The sequence below is a fragment of the Culex quinquefasciatus genome, chromosome 1 (assembly GCF_015732765.1).
Source record: "Culex quinquefasciatus strain JHB chromosome 1, VPISU_Cqui_1.0_pri_paternal, whole genome shotgun sequence".
Taxonomy (NCBI): Eukaryota; Metazoa; Arthropoda; class Insecta; order Diptera; family Culicidae; genus Culex; species Culex quinquefasciatus.
The window spans coordinates 22,357,898-22,370,429 of NC_051861.1; the positions used below are offsets into that span (position 1 = coordinate 22,357,898).

The 12,532-nt window shown below is 38.5% G+C and overlaps 1 protein-coding gene across 4 annotated transcripts; it reads left to right on the forward strand.

Moving 5' to 3' along the window:
* The first annotated feature begins 1,731 nt into the window (after positions 1-1,731).
* On the forward strand, positions 1,732-11,044 carry LOC6035547 (homocysteine S-methyltransferase 1). 4 transcript variants are annotated; one of them, XM_038255980.1, is made up of 3 exons: positions 1,750-2,126; positions 4,363-5,536; positions 9,231-11,044. In XM_038255980.1, exon 2 carries the CDS (start codon positions 4,459-4,461, stop codon positions 5,437-5,439), a length of 981 nt encoding a protein of 326 aa, XP_038111908.1. In that variant the 5' UTR covers positions 1,750-2,126; positions 4,363-4,458; the 3' UTR covers positions 5,440-5,536; positions 9,231-11,044. The 4 variants fall into 4 exon arrangements, with proteins under 4 accessions (XP_038111901.1, XP_038111908.1, XP_038111909.1 ...); XM_038255981.1 differs by having other exon boundaries at positions 1,750-2,011; XM_038255986.1 differs by having other exon boundaries at positions 1,750-1,910.
* Positions 11,045-12,532: the final 1,488 nt, after the last annotated feature.

The window sequence follows — 12,532 nt, forward strand, 5'->3', positions numbered from 1 at the left end:
AAAAAGCTAAAATGAGGCGCTGTGTTTGCAGAATTACCAAAAAACTTTAAAAAAAATTGTGGCGACGTTTTCAACATTAAGAGTTAAAACACACAAATTTTATTTCTTCTTTTAAATGCATTTTCAACAGAAAAACATTTAAAAAAAATTTGAAGGCTTGAAACAGTAATTTGTAGTAAATTTTCGATTTTAAATCATGTTTTGTATCCATGTTCACGATTCATATTTGATTAAGGAAATATCATATTTCTTCATAAAAATCAAATAATAACCTAAACAATCTCAAATCTGCAAAAAAAAAGATTGTATCAGCTAAATCAGAGTAGACACGTGATATTGGTTATTATCTTTTAATTAATGTTTGAAACATATTTTATTTCGGATTTATGTTTTTAATTTCTTAATAAAACATCATTTTCAAAATGTTTAGCAATTTGCAACCTTGTTTTCTTGTCTTATTGTGCACATTTGGTGAGTAAATGACACATAAAACACATAATTTGACACTAACTGCTATTTAAAAGTTTCCAATAAGGCTTTCTAGTCCCAGTGAAAAAAATATAATTTAACTCAAAAATGACAAACTTCTCGTCACAGTGTCCTGATGCAAACAAAGATCGAGCTGTAGCTGTCACAGCCCTGCGAAGTATGTTGGCTGACATATCGGGCAGTCAGTCAAAAAAAACCAGCTAGAAGTCGTCTGACAAAAATTTTTTTGCTAGAAAGAGATAGGAAACCTGATGCAAACAAACGTCCAGCTGTCATGTAAACATACTTTGAATGTATTGGTAAATTTCTGACTAGAAAGCCTTATAAATAATGAAGGAATTTAGAACAAAAAAATAATAATAAAAAAATATGTATCTCAGAAATTTCTCGATTAATCATTTCGCTCTTAAAACCATTGGAAAGCTAAGAAAATTTCCTATAAGACACATTTGAAAGTAGCGATGACTATTTTTCCTAAAAAGTTTGTTCTGTTGTGATTCGTGTTTTGCACTTTTTCGAATAAAATATAAATCACTTCAATTACAATACTTCCCATCGATTGAACGCCAACTGAACTTTCTTTTGCTCGATTGGTACCTCCGTTTGACAATTCTCGTGCATCGATTGGTACTTTTGTTTTGAGATGGTCGTTCTCTAATAAGCTCCAGGCTCTCTACTCAAAAATGGGTCTCATCCCAACGTGCACCAAGCACCTGTAAATAGCTCGTGAATTTTGCCGGTGAAAAATTCGGTGTAAGATATCAACCAAATTTGCGATAAGATTGATTAAATGAGAAGTTACTGTTTTTCTTTATTTCCGTTTTTTCATCCGTTTTATGAATGAAAACTGGTTTGCCGGGTAAAAATATGGGTAGAATTCTACCCAGATCTGTGTTGCTTTTATAAAATAACACAGATTTGGCAGTCAACGGCTGAACACAGTTTTGTGTTCAAGTCTTTTACACAGATTCTGTGTATCTCCGGTTATGGCCAATCTGTGTGCAATTTTTTTCACAGATCTGTGTTATCTGGTTTTGTCGTGTTGTCGAAGTTTTTTTTCCTCAGAAACGAAATCCGTCACTTGCGTCACTTTGACGACTTTGACAGCCTTTTGTTATCCAAAGTGTTGCCACTTCGGCGATAACCACACAATCAAACTGCCTTCGCGGTAAACAATACTCGCACATGCGTCAAACTGCGTACAAAACAACCTTTCACTTGACAGTAGTGCAGGAAATGTTTTGACTTTTTCGCCCGCGTGACCCGTCAGTGCTACGCCCAATAAAGTTGGTGTTGATTTGACGGCTGGAAGAGGAGCTGATCATCATTCGATGAAGGAAAAATAGAAGTACTTTTGCTCTCTCCTCGTCGCGATTACTCTGCGTATTTTTTTCGTCGTGTCGTGTCGTGTTATCGCGCGGGTGTGTATCCCTTTTTTGAGATTATCCACTTACCTGTGGAAGTTGGGAAGGACGGTTCGACAGCCCGTTCCGGATCGGCGTTAATTTTGGCCTCGGAAGTGGTTTGTGCTTTTTTTTTTCCAAGTGAGAATAAAAAGTCGAAAAAAGTGTACATCTCACACCCCCGATAAGAGACAACGGAAAGGGGAAGGAAGAAAAAGTTTATCATATTTTCGAGTGAGTCATTTGATTCGGGTTTGTTTTGCTGAGAAATCTCTCCGGTTGCAGAAAGAAAAACCGATTTTGTAATTGCGACGAGTGAAAATGTTTTGGTGGTGGCCTGGAAGCAGAAGCAGCAATTGAACACGGAGTGCAAATCGTCGGGAGGAAAAAGAAGCCCAGTTGCACTTTTTTTTGCCACGGAACGACCGCACAAGATCGATCAGCAGTGTAAAGAAGAAGGTCAGCCACCACACAAACACGGGAGAAACTCCAAGAAGCGATGAAAAAGTTCATCTCCAAGTTCGAAACGAAGAATGAGGCCACTCCGAGCAAGGAAACCAACAGCTTTGTCGGGAAAACGTTCAAGCTGAGTCGGGACAATGTGGTCACGGTGGAGGAGGTATTGGCCGAGGGTGGATTTGCCGTGGTGTTCCTCGTCAAGGGATCGAACGGGCAGCGATTCGCGTTGAAGCGATTGTACGTAAACAACGAACATGACCTGGGGGTTTGCAACCGGGAGATAAAGATCGCCAGCAACCTCAGCGGCCACAAAAACATCATCGGATACATCGACCACAGTGTGAACCCCAAAGGGAATGGAGTGCACGAGATTCTTCTGCTGATGCCGTACTGCAAGACGAATCTTCTGACGCTGATGAATGCCCGGATACCGAACGGATTTAGCGAGCAGGACGTGCTGCAGATCTTCTGTGACGTCGCGGAAGCCGTGGCCCGATTGCACCAGTGTCAAACGCCAATCATCCATCGGGACTTGAAGGTGGAAAACATCCTCCAGAACGACATCGGCAACTTTGTCCTGTGCGATTTTGGTTCCGCAACGGCTCGTGTGCTCAATCCTGTGACTCACGGCCGGACCGTGGTCGAGGAGGAAATTCAAAAGTACACCACCCTCTCCTATCGGGCCCCGGAAATGATTGACCTGTTCTCCGGCCAGGACATTACGGTCAAAGCAGACATCTGGGCGCTCGGTTGTCTCCTCTACAAGTTGTGCTTTTTTACGCTTCCGTTTGGCGAGAGTGCCCTGGCCATCCAGAGTGGCCACTTTAGCATCCCGGATAATTCCAAGTATTCTCGCGAAATGCATCAGCTGATCCGATACATGCTGGAACCGGACATTGAGCGGCGGCCAAACATTTACCAAGTGTGCGAGGTTGCATTTAAAATCGCCGGCAAAACCAATCCGGTTCGCAACTTGACCAAATCGACCGTCCCAGCGCTGGAAACACTTCCGGTTCCGCCGCTCGAGAGTGAAACCAAACGCGTTCCATCTTCATCCGTCGGCGGAGGCGCCAAAACTCCAGCTAAAACGGTCACCCCGATCATCGAGGGCACATCCGTGGCTCCACGCCAGCGTCCCAAAGCCTCTCAAGCGAACGTAAACAACAGCTTCACGCTGGGACTTCCGCCCAATCCGTCACCGAAGAACATCCTTTCGTCGCCGACTCCGGGTGCTACACCGACAACGATTCTCCAAGAACAGCAACCGCAACCGGCACCAGCGGCGGCGCCCGCACAAGTGGAACCATTCGTGGCCAAGTTCACCGCCAACTTTCCACCACTCTCCGGACAGGAAGCCCAATCTGGCAACCTGTTCCAAACCACCTACCCGGATCCGTTCCGGGAAGTTGAAGTCGCCACGGAAGTCGTCGGAGACACCGCCGCAACGCGCGAATCGTCAACGTCGTCGATTCTGCAGTCCCCTAGTCACGGTAGCGGTAGTGGAACACCGCACGGGAGTGGTTCCAGCATGGCCGGTTCGTTGTTACCACCACCGAAACAACCGAGCGTCGCCGCAGCCGTCGTTGGCCACCGGCGCAACATGAGTGACACTTCGGCGTTCAATAAAGCGTACACCACGGAAACGTCCCAATTCCTAGCGCCATACGATGTCTCGTCCAACAACTACCAACCGGCAATATCCGGTTCCGGAAATGGCTCCGAACAAAATCTGCACTCGATTCCGGCTTCGTTTGAATCGCGCTCTTCAAATCCTCAGCTGAACCCACCTGTGTCGGCCCAACAGCAACCGTGGAACCCGTTCGGAGATCCGACCCCGTTCAGTCAAATGACCGAAGATCACATCTTCGGCGAAGAGTTTGACAAAATCCGAAAGCAAGGTTCTCAGGGCAGCCTTAAAACACCTCCTGAATCGACCTCTCGTCATCCTTCGCTTCCGCTGGTTCAGCCGATCGTTCAACTCCAATCCGTTGCCCCTCCTCTACCTTTGCAGACCCAGTTTTCCCCGGAGAACATCCCGGACACACTCGAGGACGACCCGTTCAGTTCGGCACCGTTTTCGCTCCCGGTCAAGTCACGCTCGCTGAAGATGACCTCGAAGCGCATAATCGTCATCGACGGTGGTTTCTCCACCCAGCTGGCAACGCACGTTGGCCAAGCCACACTGGACAAGGATCCGCTGTGGAGTAGCCGTTACAACGCGACCAACCCGAACGCCGTCATCGAAACCCATCTGGACTTTCTCAAAGCCGGTGCCGATTGCATCCTGACAAACACCTACCAAGCCTCCATCGAGGGTTACATGGACTTCCTCAACCTGAGTGAAGAGGACAGCATCAAGCTGATCAAGACGGCCGTCGAGTTGGCCAAACTGGCACGCACCCGTTACCTCGCGGAAAAGATCGAAAACAAAACCCACAAAATTCCGTGGGTCGTCGGATCGATTGGACCGTACGGTGCGCACCTGCACGACGGTTCCGAGTACACGGGTGCCTACGCGGACACGGTTCCGTACGCGCGCATCCAAAAGTGGCACCGTCAACGAATCAACGCCGTCCTGGAGGCTGGCGTCGACGCGCTCGCCATCGAAACCATCCCGTGTCGAAAGGAAGCCGAAGCCCTGCTGGAACTGCTCACGACGGAACATCCGACGGTTCGGTTCTGGGTTTCGTTCCAGTGCAAAGACGGCGTCAACACTGCCCGCGGGGAAAATTTCGCCGAAACGGCCGCGGCCATCTGGAGCCAGGCACGTGCCCTCAAGAACCCGAACCTGCTGGCCATCGGCGTCAACTGTTTGCACCCGGTGCATGCCGTCCAGCTGCTTAAGACGGTCAACGAGCGGCGACCCGACGACGACAAGATCCCACTCATCGTGTACCCTAACTCGGGCGAAATCTGGGACAACGGCGTCTGGAAGGGCGAAGAGGACTGCGTGCCGCTGGAAACGTACGTGCCGCAGTTTGTCGAGTACGGGGTCAAGTTTGTCGGCGGGTGTTGCCGAACTACGGCGCAAGACATCAAGCGGATCAAGAAGACGGTGATCAACCTGTGCGGCGGACGGAGCACATAGGACGAGGAGAACGAGGGCGACGAAAGCGAAGCCGCCGCCGCCGAGTCGCCCGAAGCTGCTGGAAAGCTGTGATGAATTGTTATTATTTGATAGACAGGTAGGTGGGGAAACTCTTGTTTTCTGATAATAAACGGGTTGGCGATTGTCTAAGTGCCATACAAAAAATATTTTAGTTGTATGGAAATTGCCCACTAGGGGGGTTAGATTTCCAAAAACGTGTCCAAGTGGTTTGTCGATGGTCCCTAAGGTGGTCTACGTAAATGAAAAGAAATGGATTAGTAGCAACAAAAAAAAAGGAAAATTGAACTGGCCCAGCGTTGGACGGACAATGTTGTTCCAGGCTTTAAGGACATCATTTTTTTTATCTGCGTAGACGGCTAAGCAAATTTATTGACCGAATCATAACTGAATTGTGTTTCATGTTCCGAGGGGCCGTCCATTATAACAGGGTTGTTACGGGAGAGTCAAAAAAAAAATCCGCGCCAAATCCGCGCCGACATAAAATTCGAAACCGTGCGAAATCCACGCCATATAAAAAAATATCGCGACCAACATTAAGCAAATTTTATTTTATAATGAAAAAAAAACTAATTCAGAAAGTATTTGATTAAAAAAACCCGTTTATGTTTAAACGCTCCAAAAGAATGAAAGCAATCAATCCATTTTAAAAAAAATCCTCAAAAGACGGTCAAGGCAAGGGTGATGAAAAAAAAAACTTCAAAATAGAAAATACAATATTTAAAAACCTAAAAACTTAACTTCAAAAATATAACCTCAAAATAAAATCAAAATCTAAAATTATAATATGATAAAATTTTAAATTTTGAATGTCTAAATATTCAAAATCTAAGAATTTTTATACAGTTTGTAATACATAATTTCAAAATCTCTTACATAAAATAAGACTTCAAAAATTGTGGAATTCAAGAATTTAAGAAATTAAGAACTAAGAATTTAAAAATAAAAACATTTAAGAATTTACGAATTTAAGAATTATAATTATAAACATTTAAGAATTTACGAATTTACGAATTTAAGATTTTAAGAATTTAAGAATTTAAGAATTTAAGAATTTAAGAATTTAAGAATTTAAGAATTTAAGAATTTAAGAATTTAAGAATTTAAGAATTTAAGAATTTAAGAATTTAAGAATTTAAGAATTTAAGAATTTAAGAATTTAAGAATTTAAGAATTTAAGAATTTAAGAATTTAAGAATTTAAGAATTTAAGAATTTAAGAATTTAAGAATTTAAGAATTTAAGAATTTAAGAATTTAAGAATTTAAGAATTTAAGAATTTAAGAATTTAAGAATTTAAGAATTTAAGAATTTAAGAATTTAAGAATTTAAGAATTTAAGAATTTAAGAATTTAAGAATTTAAGAATTTAGAATTTAAGAATTTAAGAATTTAAGAATTTAAGAATTTAAGAATTTAAGAATTTAAGAATTTAAGAATTTAAGAATTTAAGAATTTAAGAATTTAAGAATTTAAGAATTTAAGAATTTAAGAATTTAAGAATTTAAGAATTTAAGAATTTAAGAATTTAAGAATTTAAGAATTTAAGAATTTAAGAATTTAAGAATTTAAGAATTTAAGAATTTAAGAATTTAAGAATTTAAGAATTTAAGAATTTAAGAATTTAAGAATTTAAGAATTTAAGAATTTAAGAATTTAAGAATTTAAGAATTTAAGAATTTAAGAATTTAAGAATTTAAGAATTTAAGAATTTAAGAATTTAAGAATTTAAGAATTTAAGAATTTAAGAATTTAAGAATTTAAGAATTTAAGAATTTAAGAATTTAAGAATTTAAGAATTTAAGAATTTAAGAATTTAAGAATTTAAGAATTTAAGAATTTAAGAATTTAAGAATTTAAGAATTTAAGAATTTAAGAATTTAAGAATTTAAGAATTTAAGAATTTAAGAATTTAAGAATTTAAGAATTTAAGAATTTAAGAATTTAAGAATTTAAGAATTTAAGAATTTAAGAATTTTAGAATTTTAGAATTTAAGAATTTAAGAATTTAAGAATTTAAGAATTTAGGAATTTAAGAATTTAAGAATTTAAGAATCTAAGAATTTAAGAAGTTAAGAACTTAAGAATTTAAGAATTTATAAGCTTAAGAATACTAAAATTATCTTAGATTTGGGATTTTTTTTCTATATTGTTTTGAATTTGATATTTTTAAGTTTTTAAATTTTGACTTTTAAATTTTGATTTTTTTTTAATCTTCAAATTTTCGATTACTCTAATTTTTGGTATTTTGAAATTCAGATTGTTGAAATTTTGAATTTCGAAATTTCAGATTTTTTAAATAACGATTTTAGAAATTTCGAAAAAAATATGTATTTTGTTTTTTTTTTTGTTTTCGAATTTTTGAATTTCTGAAGCTTTGAATTTGTAATGTTCTGATCTTTATTTTCGCCAAGAATGTTTAAATTTAGAAAAAAAATCTACCGATTAAATTCCATTCCAAAATTCGAAAGTGGATGACAGCTTCTGTTACGTCCAATCAAGCTCATATTTGGCGCCCAACAGAACAAGCCTCAATAATAGTTTTTGTTACGCATTCTAATGTCTATATCTTCGGGAAATGTTTGTAATATTTGCTTTACAAATAATAATGTTTGTAATATTTGCTTTATAAAATTAAAAATGAATAAGGTTAAAAATCATTCGTTCGAAGATAGCATCAGGCTCATGAATCAACGACGTGATGGTGAAGAGGTTTTATTTTGATAGTTTTGCTGTTTTTTTTTTGTTCGTTGCCGACTCATTATACATCTCACGAGCGAGCAATTCAGGCTCGCGAGCGGAGGAGAGCACGGGCATATTTCTCGCGAGAACGCGAGAATCCCAACAAACAACAAAGTAACAAAGTAAAAAAAAATTAAAGGATTTTCGCAGCTTTCAAATTAACGTTTTGTAGGGTTGCTTTTCCTTCATAAAGTAGAAAGTAATATACAATTGCAAAAACTTAAAAAAAAATCGCTTTGAAATATTTTTAATTTGAAAACAGACAACTTTAGAAAAAACAAATCTGATTCTCAAAGAGAAACGAGATTTTCAACAACAACAAACAAGCATTAACGTGGTCCATAAGTTATTAAAGGTCCTATAAACTGTTGTCTGTCATATGTTTATAGAACCTATTAAAAAAAACTCTAGAATTGTTTGTTGAATTTGTATAGAAAAGTTCGGAACAATCTATAATCTGCCATCAAAATAAAGATTCAGTAAAGGTTGTATTAGACTATGACTAACAAATAAACGCGCTCCTTTTCGCGAAAACTCGCAAACAATACGAAATGTATGCAAGCTGGCAAACAAACAACGCAGACGAATTGGCAAACTATCAAAATGTGCGAGATTGTTTGTTTGTTTGCCGTAGTCAAATACCTGCTTAAGAAAATAAAAAAAAGTGTAGATGTCTCTAATTTTGGCCGCACTTTTAATTTGTTGTATTCTCAACGGCCAATGGTAACAGTTCAATTGGGTACTAAAGCCCTATGTCAACTTTTAAGTACAACGGTAAAAAAACACGATTAAAAGCCATTTCTGATCACTTTTTTTCATTTTAATGCATTTTTTTTTTGACAAGACAACATTTTTTCGATGGATCAACTATGGTCCTGTCAAGTTGGAGCTTTTCGGTCAACAAGGACCGCGAGGTTAATTTTCCCATTTTTCCAAATCCATTTTAAACTCGTTGTGGTCGTACAAAGGGAATGTACTCAGAAAAATAAGCTTTATCGCGTTTTCTATCAAACCCTTCTCTTCTTTTTTACAGACAACATAACTAACACAACATTTAGGACGATAAAGCAACCTAAAGTCAGCAAACTACCGAAGCTATGCGCACGAATTGGTAAAGTATTGCATCGAGATAGTATCCGCAAAGTATCACAATTATTAGATGTTGCTCTGCAAAACGGAACTTAGTTAGAGACGCTTCTAGGTTCTTTTTTTTCCTTGTTCGTTTACCAACTGAAGCCTAATGAACAATAGTGCCGGTTGTTAGTTGTGCAGCATTTTTTTCACGTGAGTTTAGTGACACATGTCTAGTAGAAATGATGAAGAATATTATTTTTGTGAAATGAAACAGATGAAAGGGTAAAAGGACAAACAATATTTGTATATAAGTGAATGAGCATATATTACCAATTAAACCAAGAAGTGAATATTAATGCATATTTACACACAAACACAATTCTAGCATTTGTTGTTCCTGTTTTGTCCTCTCTCCGAATTATCAAAACTGTTAGTAGTGGAGTAAACACATTTGCCCAATATTTCATATCATATTAGGTGCAACAAACTCATCACGAATACTAGGTACACGCTACTATAATGTTTACAATGGATTTCATCGCGTCTTTCTTGAATGTTTTAGATAAGTCGGCAAACGAAAATCGTCCATCAAATTAGCTATTTTCAAACCAAATTTAAACAATATCATATTTTCCACCCTGCCCCACGCTTATCTTCTTCCAGTAGTCAGTCAGTCAGTCACACAAAAGAGAAGAGCAGATAGCTGAAATCAATCGAGGAATTGTGCAATGTTTTCGTAATCCACCTGTTCTGTCCCGCCACAACTCTTTTTATCTTATCTTCCAACTACTTCTTATCTAGTCTGCGTTAGAAAAAGAAACATGTGTGTTTGCCTTCAATATATGTTCACTTCAGGAATATATTCCGTTGCCAAACCCGGTTATCGGTTGATTGAATTAGTATTCCAAACGAAACATTAACTTACTTCAAACTCCTCCTTATCACACACACAAGCCAGAGAGTGATCTACACGTTAGATATATATTTATAAACATGCAAACGCTGTTTGGGAATTCAATTTAAATTATTGCAAACACAAAAAAAAAATAATAAATAAATTTAGAAACCAAAAAAATGAGCGTTCAATCATTTTCGACATAAGCTTAAAACGATATCTTAAAATGAAACTTAAAATTATGCGTTCACATTTATTGCAAAAAGAAAAAAAAGCTGCATTAAAAGAATAACACATTGAAAAGTGTGCTCCATAAGGGTTTTTGAGAATGCATTTTAAACCTGAAGTGAGATTCAACTGTTCTATTATTACCGATCTACATAATTGGCTAATCCACCCTATTTAAATTGATAAACCGACAAAATAAAATCAAGCAAATATGTCGAGTATCCAAAACATTAAAAGAATACCAAACAAAAAATCCTTAAACAAGTTACAGCAAACAGTTTTAAGCTCTAGTCTCGGCCATTATGAGACGCATATGATTCCCATATTACAGTTGCATGAGACCTAACAAAAATAAAAAGGCTAAACATAATTGTAAAAGTGCATGTGAACACGACGCAACTGAGAAAGGCTCCCATGATTCCGGAAAATAAAGACCGAGAAAACAAAGAGAATGCTAAGAAGGAAACCCAATGAACCAAATAAAAGTGCATGGATAATACACACAAGACACACATTACACAGAGAAGCAAAAGGTAGTGAACAAAATCGTACATAAACACACATTCACGAACCACAGAGACAGCAATTATGAAGCAACAAATGATATATATATATATATGAGGTAATAAATTATTTCAGCAAATTAAAAGTGGCGGTTGTCTATTTAATGTCTTGAGCAGTCCGAAAAAAAAACTACCGTTAACCTAAAATGACTCCTTAGATTGTGTTTTTGTTTTTCCTTAGACTCCTTAGACCATGCATAAACTACGGGGTAATAAAATCTAAAATAAAATTTTAACGTCCCAAATCGATTTAATATGCTCTACAGAAACCGGTGATTTTGAAAAAAAACATTTTTTTCAATTTTCAACATATTTTAAATGTTTACATTTTCTATTTACACAGGGATACATTTTAGCACTCTCTAAGGCTTTCTAGTCGAATCACACCTCTGAGTGACACGAAAGTTGGTTTGTTTGCATTAGATCTGCTTTCGCTTTCTAGCAAAAGTTTTGTTGTTGTCAAGCGACTTATGGCTGGTTTTTAAAGGCCTACCGCCCGATGACAGTTAACATATTTCGCAGGGACAGTGACAGCTCGAGCTCGAACTTTGTTTGCATCAGGACCAGGGAAGGGAAATAAGAACTTGTACTTGAAGTAAGGTAACTGCGATAAGCACCGAACTTTAAAATAATTGGGTGCGGTGCTGGAGCTTATTTTTCAAACAAGGTGCCTATGATAAATTGTCTCTGATATCACATAACAACACTGTCATTGCAAACTTGGTCTTTGGTCAGTTCACACCAGCATTTTTCAAATTGCAACGAAATGTCCCAACGTGGCCGGAAGCGGAAATTGGGGACTGACCTGTTCGAAGTGAACCTAGAACAGAAAACGGCATCGTGCTTGAAATGTGGGCTAGCAGTGAAGTCGCTGAAGAACTTTGTGTTCAAGAGACACTATTTGAACATGCACCCGGAAGCGGCTTCCGAGATGGGGTTGACGGACGAGGAAGCACCATATGTTCCAAAAAAGGTGCGGAAGGTGAGCGTAAGGATGAACCGTGACTTGTACACGAAGTCGTTGGTGCAGCTAGTCACTGCTTATGGCATGCCGCTTCGAACATTAGACTCTCCCCCCATGCGCGCCTTGCTCGATCCTTATGAGGAGAGTTTCGATATGCCGTCCGTCAACTCTCGGACGATCAAACCCATCCTGAGGGACAAAGCTGCAGCAATCCGATCAATTATCCAGAAAGAAGTCAAGGGGAAGATGATCAGCCTAAAGCTGGACATTGCAACGCGTCTAGATCGTGACGTCCTCGGAATCAACATCCAATTCATGAAAAAGAAGACACAGACCATCAGGACGATCGGTATGATCGAATTGAAAAAACGACACACGGCTCAAGCAATTAAAGACGACGTCATGCGTGTTCTACGTTCCTTTGGGATATCTGTAGACAAAATCTACACAATCACTACCGACAACGGCTCGAACATGTTGGCCACAAGCAAACTGATCAAGATCGACCTGAGGGAGTTTTTAGAAGAACTGTAAGTATTAAGATTGTTACACATTTTTCATTAAATAATCTAGAAATTAATATATTAAAATTAAATTTGAAAGGAAAGCAC